General features: G+C 37.7%; 1 protein-coding gene across 2 annotated transcripts; it reads left to right on the forward strand.

Moving 5' to 3' along the window:
* The first annotated feature begins 425 nt into the window (after window positions 1-425).
* Window positions 426-12213, forward strand: LOC125035764 (protein O-GlcNAcase-like). 2 transcript variants are annotated; one of them, XM_047627971.1, is made up of 12 exons: window positions 426-763; window positions 4623-4674; window positions 4934-5450; window positions 5556-5811; window positions 6203-7020; window positions 7119-7293; window positions 8101-8154; window positions 9165-9250; window positions 9919-10115; window positions 10330-10492; window positions 11188-11386; window positions 11572-12213. In XM_047627971.1, the coding sequence occupies exons 1-12, from the start codon at window positions 676-678 to the stop codon at window positions 11694-11696; spliced, it is 2730 nt and encodes a 909-aa protein (XP_047483927.1). In that variant the 5' UTR covers window positions 426-675; the 3' UTR covers window positions 11697-12213. The 2 variants fall into 2 exon arrangements, with proteins under 2 accessions (XP_047483927.1, XP_047483928.1); XM_047627972.1 differs by lacking the exon at window positions 8101-8154.
* Window positions 12214-22500: the final 10287 nt, after the last annotated feature.

Below are 22500 nucleotides of genomic sequence, written 5' to 3' on the forward strand. Positions count from 1 at the left end.
ATATTTGGGTATATTTTGGTGGAAAAAATGTTGCACTTTAAAATCGTTAATGTGTATGCCTTTCGAATGCGCAGTTAATGTATTTTCATTCTTTAGTACAGTTAATCATTAATTTGTCTGAATCAATTTTATCACAATACCATGTTTAGCATATATATAAACGTAATATTTATATATTTTCTACATTATCTTTAAAAATCTACAATATCTTAGCTGCGACAGCCATCGATAGCCAATCAGAGAACTCGAAGAAACGCAGTTAGGAAACCTAACGTCTGATGTTAAATATTTGTGGATTGGTCAGACTCCCGCCTAAGAAATCCCTAAGCCAATCAGCGCTTTCCCCTTGATGTATTGATTGGTCGATATATACCACGTGACCCCTCGCCGGACCAATGGGAGCGGTGGGAGAGTGTGTCGTCACAACCCGAGCCATTCCTCGCCGAGACACCGCCGAAAGTGGAACCAAGATCTCCTGTCTCTCACGTTAAATTGTTAAGGTTATTTAAAACAATTCGTTCCCCGCTCCTTAAACTCATATACCTCTGTCATGTTATCGGCCGCTGCACCTTTGTCAATATCCAGTCGAGGTTTTTAGCGGCAAATGAGTTACTCCGTACCTTGGTGAAGGTATTTCTCCGCGTAATCAGCCCGGGGGCGCGAGGCGGGAGCGCAATGGCGGACTCCAACAGCAACGTCGTCGTCGACAACATGAACAATCTCAACAACCTCAGAAAAAACTTCGTCTGCGGAGTCGTCGAAGGTGAGACCCGTTTCCCTGTTTTCGAAGGCGTGTGTAGCTGGAGGTGCGGACAGGGGAAGGAGAAGGAGAAGGGGGAAAAATGTCGTCTGAAGGAACAGCTGAGGCCTGACGCGCAGTGACCTCGACGGCCGCCATTACCTGTCTCCTTCCCCGCCCCGACCGCCAGCGCTCTATTTCCCGTCTTTTCTCCTCGGGCTTGTCTCTTTTGCAGGAACTTGTTCGGCATTACCCCCGTCTATTGGTTTTCACGTGTTTTGTGCATGTTTTGTCCCGATTTCTTGAATATGATCGTGGAAATGGTCTTCGGAAGATGAGAGCAGCAGATATCGCTCCATCGATTTTCAATTTTTTCGACTCCGTCTGGAAGATGGGGTTGTCTCCGGGTTATTTTCGGTTTCGGGATTGTCTGGTATCGGAAATTCTTGTTGAAAATGGATATATTGCAATTTTAAAGGCGTTTAGTTCGTTTTCAGAATAATTAAGGGTTTTCACTTTTCAGAAGAGCTTTACCACCAGTGAATTTTCGGATGTCTGTTAAATCTCGGGATTCGTGAAAAGTTCCTTGGTACATATCTACACAAAGGGTTTTCCAGATGACATTTGCTGTACTAGAAAAAAAAAAAATATAGATACTCAGATTCTGCAAAAAATCTCAAAATTCAAAAAATAGATTGATATAAATGGCATGGGAAGATCAAGTGCCAAGGTAATTGGGTGGGGCCTGAGGGTAAAGCACATAGGGTTGATAAGTTTGTATGGCAATGTTTACTCCTGGAATACTCTAAAGTTTTTTGGCTAGAGGAAGTGTGACTTCTTTTGAGAGGGTGTGGTCACTCTTTAAACAAAATAGAAATCTCTTTCACTGACTCTTGTGACTTCTGGCAACCATAATACCGCTTAGCCTGGGAGTCTACTACATGTAGTGGAGCTTTCCATTCCCACGAAGCCTAGAGCTGTACCAAGTATGATAAGTTGGCTTGTTATGATGGCTGTAGGTGTGGCCTGGCCTATTGCTCCTGCCAACATACTTGGGGGCAATCCTGGAAATTGCCATAAGAACCATAAACTTGCCTAACACATAGGCTTTGCTCCAGACCCACTTGATGGCTCTCTATATCCCTGGCTGGGGACTCCCCCCCCCTCCCCCCACTCGGTCAACATTGACTCAGTCTCGGCATGGCATTTGTCAGGTACTCGGGGAGTACGTCCACAACACCTTCACACAGCCAGTTCCTAATGTCCATTTTCTGTAAGTTGGCACTAAGTATGGAGTACAAGGGGATTGCTCCCTGTCTATGGGATAAATAAGAAGTTGAAAGGTTAGGCTTGGATTTTGGGTTTGCAAAATGCCCAGGCTTTGGGACTATGCTCTGGAAAGTGTGCTGCTGCTCTGTAATGCACTACAGTCTGTTTTACACAGCCATGTGGGACAAGGTCAAACTTTAATGGACATAATACAGATTTAAGACACATTACATCTATGGCATTTCCTTCATAATCTGATCAGAAAGATGTGTAAGTAATACTCTGTGGTATACATTTACATAATAACTACCCTATGGTTAGATAAAACTAGGGTGGGAGAATCTGCTCTCATTGATACATAGTTATGTGTGCTGGTAAAGAGTAACATCAGAAAGTAGGTCACAACAAATGCTTGGCCAAATGGTTATATGAGCTGCATATGTAGGGATGCCACCCATGGCATTGGCGCTACACTGCCATGGCACCATAGTGGATGCTGCATGTTAATAATGGTTTAAGTGTGACTGGGTGCCCCTGATAGGTAAATACAGCAATGAAGTTTGGAAGGATTTTTATTCAAAGGAGAAGGATTGTGGATTCCCTTATGTGGAGTAATTGGTCTTTGCTTCATAGGGGTGTGGTCGCTTCATAGACAGTTACCAATACTTTTGCTTATTTCCAAAACCAGGTGTTTGTAATTGAAAACCACATTCATGTACATTACACCTTGAATAATTGGAACATAAAGGACTAATTGCAAGGGTGGATAACTGCGTGAATTGGTAATGTACTTGTTTTACATAGGCATCAAATTTCTATTCCTTGTTTCAATTACCCACAATGTAATGAGTATGAATATCTTGTTTTCCATCGATAGTGATATAAGTGAAAGTATAAGTAGTTGTTTTTGATGTGACCACACCCATATAACTCCAGCAACTGCTTGGAATCCACAATCATTGCCATATGAACTAAATAAACCTTCCAAACCTGGGGCGTGGGTATATCCCTGTGACCACCATCCTATTGCTGGATTTCCATATTGGGAACTCTATCCCCAGGCCTCCTCCTTATTATAAAAAATAGGGCTTCAAACTTTTCTTTCCTTCTTTTCTTTCTTTCCTTCTTTTCTTTCTTTCCTTCTTTTCTTTCTTTCCTTCTTTTCTTTCTTTCCTTCTTTTCTTTCTTTCCTTTTCTTTCTTTCCTTCTTTTCTTTCTTTCCTTCTTTTCTTTCTTTCCTTCTTTTCTTTCTTTCCTTCTTTTCTTTCTTTCCTTCTTTTCTTTCTTTCCTTCTTTTCTTTCTTTCCTTCTTTTCTTTCTTTCCTTCTTTTCTTTCGTTCCTTTCTTCCCTTCTTTTCTTTCTTCCCTTCTTTTCTTTCTTCCCTTCTTTTCTTTCTTCCCTTCTTTTCTTTCTTCCCTTCTTTTCTTTCTTCCCTTCTTTTCTTTCTTCCCTTCTTTTCTTTCTTTCCTTCTTTTCTTTCTTCCCTTCTTTTCTTTCTTTCCTTCTTTTCTTTCTTTCCTTCTTTTCTTTCTTTCCTTCTTTTCTTTCTTTCCTTCTTTTCTTTCTTTCCTTCTTTTCTTTCTTTTTCTTTTTTTTCTTTTTCTTCTTTTTCTTCTTTTTCTTCTTTTCTTCTTTTTCTTCTTTTCTTTCTTTTCTTTTTCTTTCTTTACTTTTCTTTCTTTTCTTTTTCTTTCTTTACTTCTTTTCTTTCTTTCTTTTTCTTCTTTATTATACTGAATTTAAAAGGATATGTAACTGAAACCTGAATTAGAAGATTGCAAAAGAATGTAATTTTGGTTGAACTGAATGCCTTACCGATTTTGGAAAAATTATGCACATTTATATATTAACCCTATACTGACCAGAAATCTCTGGGTGTCACTCATTCTGGTGACTTCTGGCAACTATCTAGTCTTTTGGCCTGGGAGTCCACTACATATTGCAGAACTTCCTGCTTGACTTGCTCTAGTGTGTGGTGCTGCCAATAGCTATACCTGTCATGATAAGTATGATTTTCATGACGGGTAGAGCCAGGCTGTAAGTGGTTAATGCCATAGACCTTTCTGATTGATAGCAATAACTAATGTCAGTTTTGAAAATCTGGTGTGAGGGACAAATCACAGAAAAGTATTCACAGGTAGAATTGTATGCACTTAAGATAATACCTAATAAAATAAAAATTGTAGATGCTAATATTAGCATTATTAATCCTGAACATGAACATTCATTTACAGTTTTGATTCCAAAGTCACTTCTGCCCTTGTTCTGAAATGTTAATTAGTCTAATAAGCACTAAAAATAATGTTTATCCCAATCATAGCATTGAATTCATGGTAAAACTGGTTAGAATGGGTTTACATTAGTGGATGCTGCTCCGTGCCTGGTTGATTGGCTGGCCTGAGGTTTGATGTATAAAACCTCATCATGGTGATTGGGACATGATATATTTGTGTGGTGTGGTCATGCCATGCCAAGTAATATTCATTATAACATGACAAATAGTGTTACCCATTGCCAGTTCAAATGATTTGGTAGCAATCTTGAAGATTTTGTCAGCACTGTCAAACATTATTCTTATATGTCAGCTTCTTTATAGTTGGTTTTACTTTGCAGGGTTTTATGGCCGTCCATGGACTCCAGAACAGCGAAAAGATCTTTTTGCAAAGTAAGTGTGTTACTTTGAACTTACTGAAAGTGTATATGCTAAGGTTTCATTCAAACATGATTACTTTAAAAAAGTTAAATGTAGAATTTTTAATATGAGATACAAATAAATTTGTTTATTTTCTTTTTGATGGCTTTAGCACATTACTGTGTAACAGGCATTTACTTAAGTTGTAGTTCCAAATGAGTTATTTAATTTTTAGAAACTAAATGGAAAAATATGATTGCAATTTATAATGTACTTGTTCTTCAATTTCCAGGCAACAGAAGTGGGGCATGAACTGCTATCTCTATGCCCCTAAAGATGACTACAAGCATCGGGCTTACTGGCGTGAGCTGTACACAGTGGAAGAAGCTGAGCACCTTACAGCCCTCATTACTGAAGCCCGGCAACATAATATTACCTTTTATTATGCCATTTCCCCTGGCCTTGACATTACCTACTCAAGTCAGAAAGAAGTGTCAGCTTTAAAGAGGAAACTGGAACAAGTGCAGCAACTTGGTTGTAATGCATTTGCAATTCTCTTTGATGATATTGACCCAGAAATGAGCGGTGCAGACAAAGAAGTGTTTCAGTCTTTTGCTCATGCCCAAGTGTCAGTTACCAATGAAGTGTTCACTCATCTTAATCAGCCAAAGTTTATGTTTTGTCCAACACAGTACTGTTCAACTAGAGCTGTGCCCAGTGTGCAAACATCAGAGTACCTGAATACAATTGGTCAGAAGTTGGCCCCAGAAATAGACATCATGTGGACAGGACCAAAGGTTATTAGTAAGGTGAGTGTGGACATAGCTCTTATGTTTACTTTGTCTTTAGTTTTTACAGTACATGGACTTCAATAACTTGTCTATTTTTATATCTTACAAAGTACCATTTCTCAGGTTTTGACTGTGGAGCATATTAGAGAAGTGACTGAAGTAATGAGGAGACCCCCTGTCATCTGGGACAACCTTCATGCAAATGATTACGATCAAGCACGACTCTTTTTGGGACCTTATTGTGGTCGCTCTCCAGACCTTATTCCCCTCCTAAGGGGTGTTGTAACAAACCCTAACTGTGAATATGGACCAAACTTCATTGCCATCAATACTCTATCCCAATGGTCAAAGTCATCAACCTTAACTAGCTGTGACAATAGTAAGTATATCTTGTTTTCTGTAGTTGACTTCTAATATTAATCTTTCTCAAAATAGAGATATTTCATGATAATATCAGTATCACTTTTGGTAATATGGGCTAGGTGAAAGTAGGATTTACACTGATACTTTTTTGAACTATTTTTTTGAGATTGAAGTGAGTAGTCCACCATTCTAAGGATGCTATGCAAGAGATTAAGAATTTAATCAAACTTTCTGGTGCAGTGATCATTGTACGGAAAGTTACCTTCTCATGGAGGTTATTTCTGAAAAAAAAACAAAAAAACTTGGTAATGTTACACACTTCTTGTACTAGAGATTTACAAAAGATAAGTTCATCAACATTGTCCCAGGGGGGTAAATAATGAGGTCTTTTTTCTTTTTCTTTTTAGATGATGCAGTTAGTGCAGACATCAGATTAGAAACTGAGGGTGATGATTCCAGTGACGATTGCCCCACTGGCCTCTCCCCAGCTACATATCATCCTCGAAGAGCTTTGAGGATGGCTCTTATGGAGTGGCTTGTAGAGTTTAACCGTCCTATTTCTGCATTTGGAACCATACAACAGCCTCAGATCCCTACCCCAGTGCCTATTTTGCCCTCAGTCAACACATGCATGTCTATTACTTCCACCACAACTGCTACAACTGGGCCACAACCTAACATTAATCTGTTAGCAGAAGCAGTTCAAGATGCTTCCTTCAACCCTGCCATGAACCCTGTAATGAATTCTCTAGTCTCGGAAAACAAAATAGTTGTAGACACAGTGCCTGAGGAGGCTGACACAGCTTCTACAGTCTCGCAAGACACCTCCACAACATCAGGTGTGGAGCCTATGGATTGCAATCCATCACCGGCAACTTCACCCCCACACAATGAAGACATCATGCTGGTTGAAAATGGTGAAACTCCCAAAGCGGAGAGTGACACTGAAGATAGCACTACTCCTGTGATTGATCCAGAAACCCCAGAGGATGAGACTACTACTACTATCAAAAAATCCCTTACGCTGCCGTTAGATACTATGCTGGATAATGTAGAAGATGAGTTGACTGTGGATGATTTACAGTTGTTGGCTGATCTATTCTACCTTCCATTTGAGCATGGTAAACAAGGTCTTAATATTCTTAATGAATTCAACTGGTTGAAGATGAATTCCCATCTTGTAATTGACCACAAGAAGAATGATGAGGAAACTCCAAAGCCAGAGGTAAACATTTTTTTATATCTTGCTAAAAAATTTATTTTGAATATGTTTGTTTTACAATTGTGTAAATTTGTTAATAATTATCTTCTCTGTCCTTGAAGGTCCAAGAATGGTTTGATCGATCAACAAAATTTGATGAAACTGCAAAGAATGTCAAGAAAATGTCAAACAGGTTGAACAAAGTGAAAAACAGATCTCTACTATACGACATCTACCCATATGTGTGGGACATGCATGGAGTCATCTCTCTCCTGAACTCCTACGTCAAGTGGCTAGGTACTGGGAGCAACTTAGTGCACCCTGAGGGACTTAAAAGCTCTATAACACCAGCCAGTAGAGCACTGTTTGTGGTGTGGTTGGAGTTACAGTGCTGTAGATACACTAGCTTCAAGGCTCATCCTTTTTTCTTTTGAGTTTGATACTTTCTTACAAGAACATGATGAGCTTTGAATGCTTCCACTTTCCTTGCAGCAGCACATTTGATGGCAAGCAAGGGTTCTACTTTCATATTTTGTTATTTTATTATTATTATAATTTTTTTTTTGTTCTTATCTTTGATTTTGTTTTCTGAATTATATTTTGTAATTCGACCACACTTCAAAGTATTGCCCTTGGACTGCATTGTAGTTACTACAAATTTGGTGAAGGGAAGTGGGAGTTTAAAGTTGTAGATTGTCATAGTAGTGTGTTGCTGTGTGAGGAATGATACTGGCTGCCATGGAATCCACTCACTTAAATAGTATTTACTTTTCCTTGTGAGTGCTCCTTTCCTTCTGCTTCCTTTATAAACCACTTCCAAAGCAGAATGAAAGACCAGAGGCTATTCTATGATTGTGCCATTGTAATATTGATTTTGGAATTGTCAAGAGTGTTACCTAAATATTCACGGGGTTTAGTTGTTTTTTTCTCCAGTGTTTTCAGTAAAAAGATTTACAATGGCTGCTGATTAGAGAGGTTGCTGGTTGTGGTTTAAATACAGTTTGTCAGGAAAGTAAAGGGGCAGTGAATAGCCAAGCTATTGACCTACTTTCTCAGAAAACCCACTCCATTAATCAGCAACTCTTCTTTCTTTCTCCCTTACAGCTTTGGGCCAGGTTTCATCACTGGTCAGCAACTACGTTCATGGCAACTATACCTGTACGTAACTCAGCACATGGGTAGTATATATACACATATATATATGCACATATGTGTAATGATACGGACTGAGGTCAATTACTGTATCTAGCTAGGGTCAGCCACATGCGCTTGCGTTGCGCTTTAGGGCAAGCGATGCGTGCGCTAGCAAACCCGCGCTAAGGGTGTTGCGTTGCATTATGGAGAACAGCAAACAGGTATGGTAAACTTGATTCTTTATCCCTGTCTCAGATATTCTTCGACTATGAGTACAAGCATATGGATATGGAACTTGTTGTCCAAATCCTTTAATTCAAGACCCGTGAGCTCATGAGTCAAGGCTGTACTGTATGTCAAGGAACATCTGAGGGGTCTCTGAATAAGGATATTAAAATTGCTTTTCTTCCAGATGGTAGAGCATTTCTCTTGTCCTCTGTCTCCTGTGTAAAATTGTTCTGCATTGCCAGCCCCAATCTCAGGGACTGACTTGTTTTTCAAACAAGCTTTCATAGCAAGTCAGTTTGGTTGAGGGGGTGTGAGTGATCTTATTTTGAATCTGTCTCAGTATTTTTTTATGAATTTGGCTTTTGCCCTTGGTTTAGGAGACAGGGAAGAAGAGACATGCTCAGTATTCTCATTATACTCTTGTGCGCATCATGCGGTGGCGCTAGGCAATTTAGCTAGGGTGCGCATTTGCGGACTTTTTTACTTTCAGAGAGACACACCCTTTCCCTCCCTCCATAGCAGCAGCAGCTGCTACAGTTAGTTATGTGGCTGAAGTTAGGCCCCCTACAAAGTGTCTGGAGCTGCTCGTGAAATATCAGTCTTTAATGTATATTAATGTTGCAGTTTGGAAGAGCCTCTCTCTCCAGATGTCATAGTTTGCAATTAACATTACTTTCAAGTATTAAAGGTTGTAAGAGTAAGAGCAGGTCATTGTTGACTGCTCATGTTGATCATATATAAGCGTGATTAACCCTAACCGCTGAGTTGCGTGTAGTAAGTGGTTACCATTTGCATCGTCACTGCAGGGTTCAGTAAGGGATGGCGTGAAGCATTTATGTCTGGCGACCAGGAGCCGTGGGTCTTCAGGGGAGGACTGACCGCCGAACTGCAAGTATGTATCCAACATACCTTGGGATAGGCATGCACAGAAACCCTGATGGACTGCATTGATATCTCTTAAATATTTCCAACAAATTCAACATATTGTTGAGGTGGGTAATCAAATTAAGAATTAGGGAGTTACTACTTGTGAGATCTGATGCAATCAGGGATTCTGCTTGCTTCACCCATGAGCGCAGCGCTGCTTTGCGACCTGAGTACCACTTTTCTTGTTAATGCCATGATCTCCAAAGTAGATCGCTTTTGCAGGTGCAAGAGGAAACACGAAGAATTTTCGAGATGGGAGCTCACCATCCAATGCGCATCAGCGTTTAAATTTTTTATACCGTGTAGTGCAACATGGTTCGTGCAGCGTAACATAATTTTTGCGAAATAAATGTTCCCTTTGTGAAAATGTGGTACTCAGGTATTCATTTATGATACACCTAGGGGACCAGCGGAGACACACCAACTCATAACAATGTCATTGGGTAAATGATACTTATTCAAATTCATATTGTGAAAGTACACTTTCACAGTAGAGGGGAAAAGGAGGGTTTATAAAATAGTTTGTAATGGTGGTTCTACTCTACTTGTGCTGTATTGGTGTATCTCCATCTTGTCCTCCCACATTTAAGTGTGTCAGCATAACATTCATACTCTCTTGTGTTGTGCCCACAGCGGCTCATACCTGTAGATGCAAGCAACGACCTCTTTGTGTACAAAACCCCAGAAGTACCATTAAATCATGCATACGTTATCCGGCCATACCTGCCTGAGGATCGTGCTAAGCTGTACAGATTAATTCTGCGGACGTCAGATGATGGAAGAGATGGCACTACACTCTATGCAGCTCACACTGATTTACCTGGTGACTTGTAAGTGCTTTTATACCTTTTGCTGAAATTTTGTTGCCATTTTAACTGATACAAGATTCTGAAAGTATTCCGTTGCATGTATGCACTCCATCCTCAACAAAAGCCCATCTCCCGGATCCCTTTTCCTTCCCCTGCCACTTCTGTCACTTTATTTTTATGTATAGATTTATATCATGTGTAATGGATATTGCAGTAATTTAAATTTTCACCACAGGGCGGTTGGCAGCTTCCTGGAGTCCTTAGAAGAGGTTGTAGTTATGGTGGTAGAAGATGAATGGGGAGATATTGTTGCGTATGCCTCAGCAGCTGGCAACAGTGTAGCACAAACTGCCCGAAACTCTTCGCACCTCGCACAAATACGAGAGAAGTATCCTAAGGTTAGTATTGTATCCTTTATAGTTTTTAATTTGATAGTAATTATTTTCACATTTGAAGAAAATTAATTGGTCTCAAGGGGAAAATAAATAAAGAAAAAGCTACTAAAGTTAGCATTGAATTGAATTTTCATTAAACAATCCTGATACAAAAGATTATGCTCCTTGCACAGTAACCATAGGAACATTCTCTTGGCCCTAAAACCAATATTTTTTTTATCTGGAAATAAAAGTGAAGAAAAAACATAGGGGGAAAACACCTCATAATTCCTTGGTCATTTCATGCAGTATTAATGTTATTTCCTAGACTGCATATAAAGAAAGACTCTAAAAGATGTCACAAGGAGTTTGACTCCCTTTTTCCTGTCAGTTTACATTAGCCACGTCGTGCATTTATACAATGTGGCTAATGTTTAACAAAGTTTAACAGTTTACGAATTTGAAGACTTACTGCTTTACTAGTATATACAAGAAAAGCAATAAATCTTCAAATCTGGAGACTTCAGTTACTTTTTTGTTTTGTGAATAATTTGGTTTTGCCTGACTGCCTTATGGCTACATACATGTTAAGGAGTTAGAAGAGGAATTTAGTCTTTCAGGTGATTTTTACCTTTTAGGCAGTAGCTTTAAATTATTTAGTGAGGAAAGTACTTCTTGTCTATTCAGTACAAAATAATAAGTATTTTTACATGTTACAGGTAACACGAGAAGAAGGTGTCATGCTAACACCTTGTGAAGAATTGCTGGTAACATTAGCATCTGAACCACAAGCCCCACCTGAAGCCCTCGCAGCTTCGCATCCAGCTGTTCTGAATATTTCCTCCCTTCCAACTATTGCGGATGAGTCTATAACCAAGAGGTTGTTGACGTGTATGTTAGCATCACTAAGATCCAAGGGTAAGATCATTTGTGTAACTTGAAAAGTTTTATACTGATTTGCAGTACTTGAACTATTGATTTACTAGTTCTTTTCCTGTAACTTACTGATTGACCAGTTGTTATATAAAACCTTTTGATTTATGAGTTATATGAAGGCTAGTTACTTGCTGTTTATGTAACTTTATTATTTTTTTCTTTTTCAGGTGTATTTAGTGGACATTGTAGTGTCAGTGTTGGAGAAAAACTTACTCTTGAATTGTACAGTCGTCTTGGCTTTTTGGAATTGGCTACTCAGAGTACAACATTATACCTTGGGAGGTCCTTTTGACCGCCCACGAAATCTGAGCCTGTTTGAAAGGACGGCGCTGCATAGTACCTGCCATGTTGCAGCCTGCACACCAAGAAAGAATACCACCCACACTTGCATACCAGAAAATTCTCCTGGTAAAGTGGGGAGGTTACATACAATGGTGTGCCAGATCTCGTAACTTGTAAAGTTACTTGCAATATCATTCAACTTCCATTGATTGTTAAGAGATGCCAAATAAATGGTTCCACATGTTGTTATGGAAGGGATGATAATTAAGGAGACTGTCTGCATTCAGTCTCGAATATCAAGCTATTGCAGCTGGTTAATGTGATATTTATGTTGACAGGTTGTTAGCAGTTATTTTATTTATTATTTTTTTTTAAGTTTATATTATTTTGTTGATTTATCAGACTATTTTATTTGTCCTGCCAACAACTTGTCTTAAATTTTATTTAGTCATGCACATTATAAGAGGTTTAAATATTAGTCATTGTAAAGATATAGATCTTTTTATCAATAAAATTATTCTATATGATATGCATACACATTTTTAACCTTTTGCGAATGGGTCTTATTTATTAAAAGTAAAATGATTAAGTTATTTTTGGTAAAAAAAAAAGAAACTTTTTTTCCTAGAACGGTTATGTTCTCAGAATAATGAAAAATTTGGAAGACCAAATTCTATTTTCAGCGGCATTCATCGAAACCCAGCTTAAACATGATTATCTGAACAAACGAACTGAAAAGCAGGTCATTTAAAAACATCCTCACGACACCCCCCTCCCCCCCCTACTCATCCTGTAAATGCAGTATGAAGAAACCACATTTTTTGTCTAGTCCAGACCGTATATGGCCTGCAGTTTGATGTCACGAGAAATATGAACTGTTAAGATTACAGTCCTAAAATAGAAGTCAACATTTCGTAAGAATATATTTGAGAAAATGACAACTTCGTTCGGATGTTACTAAACTCGAGGACAGTCCAGTGTATGTAAACATTATGCCAGCTAAGTAAATAATGCAAGCATTTATCTACCAATCGAGAATATCTTTTCATGCCTCTTCTGTATCAGCAAATGCTAAAAATTCTAAATAAAGATGAAGTTCTTGTAGACGTTAACCTTGGAACAAAAGGAATGTGTGATGAAAGTTCCGCCTCGTGACTAGTTAGAATTATACTCTAATTTAAATGTCATGTCACATGCACGTTTTCGTCGACTCCGTTTACTTTATATTAAGACGTGCTTGTTACACAATTTTCTGGTACAAACCCCCAGCAATAGTAAAATGACTTGTAGTATTTAGATATTGTGGGGTCACTGCTGTTGCTTTTGAAATCCAATTATCCTTTCAGACCTTAATTTGCTTCACCTGAAGACATGTATCCACACTAAATCTGATAACCTTTGAACAAGGAATCCCGTTATTTACACAGGGCTTCACACCACCTATTCTTCTCAGGTTGTTATTATTGCTGCTACTTGAAGTGTGATAACTATTGATAATCTTAGCTATGATGATCATTATAATTGTTAGATATAATGATGGTAGTAGGGATGATAGTCTAAATAATTATGATACAAGTGAAAATGCAAAGAATTATAAAAAGCATATGATAAAAGAAATCAGAAGATGCACATTTCGATAAATAATACTAATGGTGGTAGTTATACAGAAGTTACATTGATGATGGTGACAAATAATTTAATTAAACGCATCGTAATAAACATGTTAATATTAATGATTACGATGATGATGATAATAATATTAATAACTAATAGTAATAACCATGATAACAATAGTGTCAGCAACGTTTGCAATAATGGTGGTGGTGGTGGTGGCGGCGGCGGCGGCGGCGGCGGCGGCATCACCATTATCAATATGATGGTGATGCTAATAACATTAACAATTGCAATTATTATAATGGTGATGGTGATAATGATGATAATAAAATAATAGTACTAAAATGATAATGATAATGATAACAATGATAATAATGCTGATAATGCTGCGGCTAACACATCATTAATATAATGACTATAATGAGAATGATATCAATAATAGTAACAGTAGTATATGTAGTAATAATAATAGTAATTATTAGTATAATTATAATTATGATAGTAATGATAATATTAATGATAATAGTAATAATACTGATAATGATAATGACAATGGCAATAACAATGGTAATGATGATAATAATGAGTAATAATCATTATAGTAATCATTATCATTATTTGATTAATCACCTCAGGCAGCGGTCTTAATGGTAATAACTACTGTGGTAGTTAACACAAGCATAACATGAAACATTAAAGTAAGAGCAGTTACATCCCGTAACAAAAGCAATAAGCATAGTAATATTAATGTGATGATAACATATATGATGGGAAACCTTTGATAATATTACGTGGTGTAATATGATAGAAATGTTACCATAATACAATGTAACTGTTATACGAGTGGTCATCTCAAGTTTTCCTTTACTGTCGGCAGGGTCATCTGAATATCCTGTTAAATATGTAGCAGTAAATCTATAAATATTCAATTTAAAAGCCTGCATACTAGACTAGACATTTAAAAGGGCGGTCTCACTGGTCAATTTCGTCCAGGGATCCCTTTATAGAGCAGGATGCTTTCCTAGCTGTGAAGGGATCTGAGATCAAAATCCCTAACGAGAACGGCACATAGCTAGAGAGGGATAATTATACCAAAACAAAATTATAGTCTAATTATTAGGAAGCTTATTACTTGACTGTCTAAACGGTTATTATCATGTCGTGTTAGATGCAATTTTACTGTAGAAATAAGTATATTATACTATAACTAACAATGATGTTCTTTTGAATGAGGAATGAGGAATACCATCCGCAATTATGATAGCAGACAAAAAGGATGAACACAACAAGAAACTTTGCTTTACGCAGGCAAGGTTGTGTCATGTTCGACAAAAATTAATATTTCACTGAATTTTAGTTATATTATTTGCTTCCTCCCAACTTTTATCAGTCCCATAATTGCGTATCTCGTTCATTACTGATTAATAACGGTATATGGTAAGAATATTGTCGGAATTTCGATTTAAGTTCAAATATGGGGTATCACGGTAGCTGGCTTGGTTGTATGATAAGTAAAATGGGCGGCTTAGCTTTTCTAAGTGTAATGTCCTTGATTTCTTTTTTTCAGTCTACAGTATGTGCAATGATATTCATAGAATCCACGAGTATCTTCGCTGCGAAGTTCATCCACAAGTTAATTGTAGACTTTCCAGGGAGAGACTCTGCTTAATGTGACTAATCCCACTCTGTAGCTGACATTCTACGTGGCTGTCGGAGGATTTCCAGACAGAGAAGACTAGTGTGACCGTTACTTAGGTCAACTTTTAGCTCCCAGCGGTTATGCTATGCTAAGTCAAGAGATGTATAGATGAACACTTAAAAATATCTATGCCTTTTCATAAGTATCATATGACAAAAATATAGAGTACTATATAAATCATTGGTTGAGTTATATTTTTTATCTCATCAGGCCAATAGAAACTTCTACTGTGACAAAAAATGTCCTTTTCGTCACACTGCCGATATATTTTACAATTATAAGTAAATAGGTTGTAAATGTTTATGAAGTGACCTCACCCCATTGAGACTGCCCCTATTTTTCCAGTCAACAAGCTTGGAGACACTCTTCGGAAGCCACAACCATCGCTGTATGAACTAAAAATCCTCCTAACCTGGGGGCATCCCGCCCGATCGCAGTATTTCCTTAATTTGAAACAGATAAATGCATTTATATGCATTTGGCATTCGTTTAACACCTCCGTTGTAGGGGTTATGCACGCCGGGAGGCTACCAACCAATTCAGTATACATAATACCTCCATATCACAGCCTTTGCAGAAATATTCTAGGCACGAAAAAGAAAAAAATGCTGTAAGATCCTAAAGAAAGGCATAATATATTGATCACATTGGTCCTTTTCCCTACTGCTAGTCCAAAGTGAAGTATGTGTAAACTGTCAGGTTGTAAGGTTAGAATGCACATATACTGTAATATTCATAAAGCGCATTTATGCTGTGAATCGAAGAGGCACTGCTACTTTAATTTCGAACATTTCAACATTTTTTTTTTCCAGAGAGCACTTAACTTTGCAAGTTTGCGCTCGCACACGCACGCACGCACGCACTCACGCACCGCCCCTCACACACACACACACACACACATACACTTATACGGAATCACTCGCTACAGTTCAGTTCAGTACATTGAAATTTCCGCCGGGTCTGTACGTTAATATAAACACCTTGTCCATCGAGGAAAGGACAATGTCTAGGGCAAGGCATCACTGCTTTTGTTAATTGCAAGATAACATAGCTAACACTACTTCGATTTAGTATATTAAACTCAAAAACGAGTTAAATCTTTTTCTGTAAAATATTTTTTTCGTCACCATGGTCATTTAAATCCCCTTAGATTCTTCTTTGATAATCTTGTTTTGCAATTAAAAAAAACAAAAAAGAGATAACGAAATTATATAGAACTAGCTTGCAGAAAATGGAAAGCTGTAAATGGGTTTTATTAATATTATCATAATTTGATTATTTATTTATAATCAGTAAGATAAGGGTCGGATGGACGGGTAGAGTTAGCTTCAGAATTTAACTAAGTAAAAGAGAATATTCCTTAGTCTTCTTATATTTATTTTGCTAAATATTAAAGAACTCAATGCAATATGCCACATATTCATTTTTATATGACTGTAGAATAAGAGGAATTAGATAAAACTAGAAGTTATGTTTCGATGACCTACGTCCCTTTGATGCACACACTTAACAGAGGAATAAAATGAATCTTCCCCACGAGCCTTATTAAAATCGCAAAGTCATGCTACATACACTCAATCAAATTAATTGGCTTCCTCGGGCAGTGGTGGGTATACAAAGATTTATTATTTTAAGAGAGATTTAGGACGAATAATATACTTTTTAATATTTTAAAACTTTTCCCGATTAATTGGCGACATTTTCAAAATTATCATCTTGAAAATTTTCCAAACAATTCATGACGATCAAAACAACTGCAATAACAAGAACAACAGCAGCAATAATAATAATGATACAAATAATATTAATAACGATGATAATGATAATAGTTATAGTAATGATAATGACAATAACAATAACATTAACAATAGTTGGATTAAGAATAATAATAGCAATAATAATAACAAAAGAAAAAGGTAATAATGATAATCATGACGATAATGATCATGACAAGAACAAAAAACATCAGTAATAAAAATTATAACATGAAGTTATAATAGTAATACTGACAACAATAAAAAAAAAAAAATGTGTTTATTGATAATGTTAAATTATATGATAATTCTGCTTGTGTTTCGCCCGTTCCCACTCCGTCCGTCCATGTATACACACTACGGTATTTACGTCTGAAATCATTGATGTATACTCCGACTGTTACAAAGGATCAGTTTGGTTCAGTGAGATTAGCGAAGGCTAGAAACTAAATAAACAGAATAAAAAAGGAAAGACGTGAATAAAAGGGGAGGTGGGGAGAAGGTAAAGTGTTGAAAGTGAAAGAAGTAGTTGATTAACAGTAGGGGGGCGACGCCTCTTGCATGTCTTTGCTTTTGTTAGCATGTAACAATGAAATAAATGAACTCTATCAAGAATATAAGATAAGATCAGTTTTTATGACTTAATTTTTATACTATTATATATTTTTTTCTATTTCGTTCTGGCAAAAACAGGCGAACAATTTTTTTTTATTACTTTTATGTCATTTAAATCAAGAACGAGAACATGTTTATTTGATTTTATTTTTATTATCGTTTTTTATTTTACTTTATTTGAAACAAGAATGAGTGAGAACTTTTTATCTTATCTTATTTTTATTATTTTGTATTTTATAATTTGTCTGCGGTTGGAAACAAGTGAACTAGATTTTTTTCTTTTAATTGTTTCTCCTTTGAAAATACTTTATGTATCTATTATTTTATTGTTTAGTAATGTAAAGATGTAAGAAAAACATAGAAATAACATGTGCAAAATGAATGATGAAGGAAAAATGTACTAGGATATATATAAATTATTGAAGATGATGAGGCAAAGGTATTATTTGTGGAACCGAAACAAGTGTTCGAGTTTCTCATCTGCTGGGGAATTGAATGTTGTGACAACTAATTCTTTTCAAGGTGGGAAAGGACGAAAGGAGAGCATAGGTTAAACAGTAATTACGAATAAAACAAATGTTGATAAATCAGGGTGATACAAAATTAAGCAATTAAAACAGGAAACTGTAGTAATGAAAAAAAAAAACTAAACATAAATGGATAAACAAAAGAAAATAAGGTTGTTAAACAGTAAACGTGAACGAAAAATAACAGAAACAAGCTTAAAGGGACCATCCCTGGGTTTGGGGGGGGTTGGGTCGGGGGGGGGGTCGAAAATGAGTTATGCCCTGTTTCAGATTCGTATACTACTGTAGAATTACCCACGTGAATATGAACTCCCGCGAAGAAAAATTAGGTGGTCAAACGAGGGCCTAACCCCGGACAACTATTTCGCTGATCAGCGAATTTCACCTGGTGCGCCACTTATGCCTTAGTGGCGCACCAACGTCAAGTTGTATTTTGACATTACGTATTGAAATGGATCACAGGAGGGTAAAAGTATCGTGCGCGCGAGTGAATGAGTGTGCGCCAGAGTGTATGAGTGTGCGCACGAGTGCATGACTGTGCGCGCGAGTGTATGAGTGCGCGCGAGTGTATGAGTGTGCGCGCGTGTGCCAGTGTGCCTTGTTTGCCTTCCTTGGCGACAAGGAGTGGGTAAGTAGCCCATGATACTCTCCGAAGGGATATTTCATCTGAGTTTAGGATTTTTCCTCATCTCAGTTGGACTTGGACCAGGAACCATGAGTTTAGTATCCATGTTTTAGTATCAGCTTTCTTCTTACTCCCCCTTCCTCCCGTTGTACACCTTGTTTGCTTATGGGTGATTACGTAAGAGCATACTTATATTTACCCCCTTATCTTCCCTACCTCCTATTTTCGGTCAGGGGGGGGGGGGGGTAAAAAGAAAATGGGACAACTGAGGTGGAGGATATTATGAGGACTCCTGACAGCAGAAAAACGAATTTGGAAGTGCGTGGACATGATTTGATGGACACATGGACCGCATAGTTACGGCGCAGGAAGACTTTAGCGCTATATTATATTGTATTTTGTGATGCTGTGCAACAGTTTTTGTCCGATCTCAAAATGCTTTATCCCCTAAACAGAACGTCAGTATGCGCATAGAATTACGTATCGTTTTTTTAAATTCAAGATTTTTTTTTTTTTTTTACGAATTTTAAACCCTTTTTTCTCTCTTTGTTTGCAGTTATGTAACATGCGATAATTTTGAAACGAATTAATGAATTCCCAAATTGAAATACGTTGTTTTGTTTACATGACCTAAAGGTTTTCTCAGCATAATTAATATCGAAAATTAAGTGATTTTACCTTGCGCCTTCAAATCCCTTTGATCAAATAAAATAAAATTAAGTATACAGATGCGTAATAAAGTACTCTTTCATCCTACCAAATTTCATTTAAACCTGTAAGACCATTTTCTATTTTTCAACAAAAAAGTGAAAATCGGCATTTTCTCAGGGACGGTCCCATGTAAACTAGCTATAGAATATGACAAAAAGAACATAAGAATTTTTACGTAGACCATTTCCATCTTGCTCGTCTTCTGACTCGCGTGTCTGCCTTATGCAATTGCACGACAGCATTCCAATAATCACAGGCAATCGAGTCAAAGTCCGTGCCAAGTTTGTAAGATGTTCCGTCCTTGAAATATCTCCGTTTATAATTCGTCAGTGCTAATTCCACGCCCACTAGGCGGGCATGGAGCGGGCACAGTAGCTGAAGGTCGCTTTGTTTGCCATTGATGGAATTAATGTGCGGCATGGATTTTTCATTCTTATTTTTTTCAAATAGCCTTAAACATGAGCATGTGATTGAAGGGATGGTTACAGCTCAGTGTTATGCGTGTGCGTAACTGGGTGGAGGTGTTATGTTTTCTGTGTTATGTTCTGGGTCACCAGGTATAGTTTGTGCGTGTTTCTATGTTTGTCAATGATGTACTGTCTGTCTTCTAGTTCGCGTAGTCGGTGTTTTAGATCGTCTGTTTATGCGTGTTGAGTGGTTCAATGCTGTATGTTCTGTGCAGAATTTTAGCAGGAATTAAGTAGGATCGGGGCAGTATGATGGATGCCGTACGATTTCCCATCGAAATTCACGTAGCAGTTCTGGTCTGCCGAGCGCCGTGAGCGGGTGCATTGTCGTGGTGGAAGAGAACACGTTAATGCATCTTTCCAAGGCGTTTTTTCTTATTTTTTGGCAGTCCTGTCAAAACGCATTCATAATAAGCTGATATAATTGTTTTCTTACTCTCGAGGAAGAAGGGGATGACGTGGTCACCAAGGAAAGTCCTTGTTGATGTGCCTGCTTGTAAGCGCCAATTCATGCGCTCAGATTAGTTGTGTTAACTCAAGGTGACTGATACCACTGCGTCGAACTCGCTCCACGATTTATTGGAATGCGGCCAAACCTGTAATCAATACATAATCAATACAATATCAATTATAAATCAATACAATGATAATACAAAAATAATCATAGTTACTGTTACAATTCGACTTAGATTCACTAACGAGATTTTATCAGTACTTATAATATTACAACTATAGAAAGAATACATTTTACTGTTTGCTAAGAATATCATTATACCCTACTGCTTAAGGTAAACAACAACATACACGGACAATAATCTATATCTATACATAAATGTGTATGATACATACGCATATCGGGAACAGTCAAGGCCTTTAACAGTAGTCCTCAGATCGGTCCTTACGTACATATTGTCGATCCAGTATTCACTCTCAAACTGCTCTATAAACCTGTGATGGCCCTCCTTTCGTGAGACACCCTTCCTTCCATATATACGTCAACAGTAGGGACAATGCCTAATTCAGCACATATATACAAACGGAGGAACACGGCTATGGCATTATCCTTATCGCAACCCATGAGGAAACCGTCAATCAAGTCTTAGAGGGGATGATATACGCGTGATGCTGAGGCCAGCAGCTACGCCATGCCGATGCTAATGGCAGTGGCTACAGAGGTTATACACGTGATGCTAATGCTAAAAGCTACGCCATGCCGATGTTGATAACACCGGCTACACTGCTTGAGCAGTGCTAGAGTCCTGCTGACACTCCCGCCACAGCAGTAACCTGGTAAATGTAGAGCAAAGGATCCAGCAGACGCTCCTGGGACGAGAGTAAGCAGACCAAGAGGACGGAACACACAGAAAGCTTGTGGTTACAGTGTAGTGTCAGGGAAGTAGAGCTGTGGATGTGTTGACGGAATGGTGATAGTGCGGCTACATTAAGGCCTACGGAAAGATCAGGTGCTAGTGACCAGTGCGAGACAGTAGTGCTCACGGGAGAAGTTGCGGGTGTGTTTGATGATCGAGACCACAAATTCTTATATAGTTGTGTACCTTATTATGAAGAGGAAATAACCATAATAGTTCGATTATATTTGTGTACTGCAAGTGTCAATGTATTTTATAGAGATTCTTCTGATTTAAATTTAGAAAAGGAACAGTATATTCATCCATCCTATCCACATTATCCGCCCTACGTTTCAGTATATATGAATGAATATATCAATAATGATGGCATTTATATGAATAGAAATAAATTTAATTCATCATAAGGTTTCACAGGATTAATGATGAATACTGGGGCAGAATGTTGCCATACTAATTTGCAGTTTCAACGATCAAAACTAGTATTAAATCTACCTGAAATAACCTAACCAAGCCTAACATTGTTTTTGTGGAGTGAAATCCAAGAATATTTCCTTTTTGTGTATGGGATGTTGGAGTTGTTAGTTGTGAGGAGTTGTACGGTTTGCGTGCTCTGTGCTTGTGTGTGAAATTGTTGATGTTTGTCTGTATTTTCCAATAGTGCTCAATGTGTTAACCTAATCGGCACGGATGGCAAGAATACATGCCATACCCACAGTAATATACATTTATTTGTTTTTACAAACAGATGACCCCACAAGTGCTTAACCACCAAGGAGTCAGTTATTAGTCCTACCTATCTCACCTGTTTACCCTTTTCCTTGACTTTTGAAAAGGGTCTTTTGTATTATTCCAGTGTCTTAAATGTTACCAAGATTTTTATAACAATTGAATATTCATAACACCAATAACTATAATAAGAGTATCGATATCAATTGTATTAAAAAGAAAAACACATCTTCCCGCCAATTCAGGGAATGGGGAAATCAGGATCGGTCACTAGGGCCTACTGATAGACTCCTTTTCGGCTGAGCACATGTGGAGCCATCTGTATGTAACAAAATTCACAAGAAATAGAACATAAATCAGTGGTGGTTGGGTTAATGTTCTGTATAGCTCTTTCTGTTGTTCGTTTTATGTGTTGCGAGTTAGAGGTGTACAAGATTATCTGTGTGATATCGTCTGCAGAGGGAATATAGTTGCTGTAAGGTGTAGGTAGTAGCAGACTGGCTGTGTACAGGATATAATGGGTTGGCGATAAAACGATTCCCGCGAACGTTAACTTCGCTCGGGCCTTCTGTATGTGTATGTGTGTCTATATAAGTACTTATACATTTGCACAGATATATATATATATATATATATATATATATATATACATATATATCGGACCATATATATGAACGTCCCGGACGAAGCTAGACTTTGCAAATCT

Source organism: Penaeus chinensis, chromosome 20 (assembly GCF_019202785.1).
Source record: "Penaeus chinensis breed Huanghai No. 1 chromosome 20, ASM1920278v2, whole genome shotgun sequence".
NCBI classification, from domain to species: Eukaryota; Metazoa; Arthropoda; class Malacostraca; order Decapoda; family Penaeidae; genus Penaeus; species Penaeus chinensis.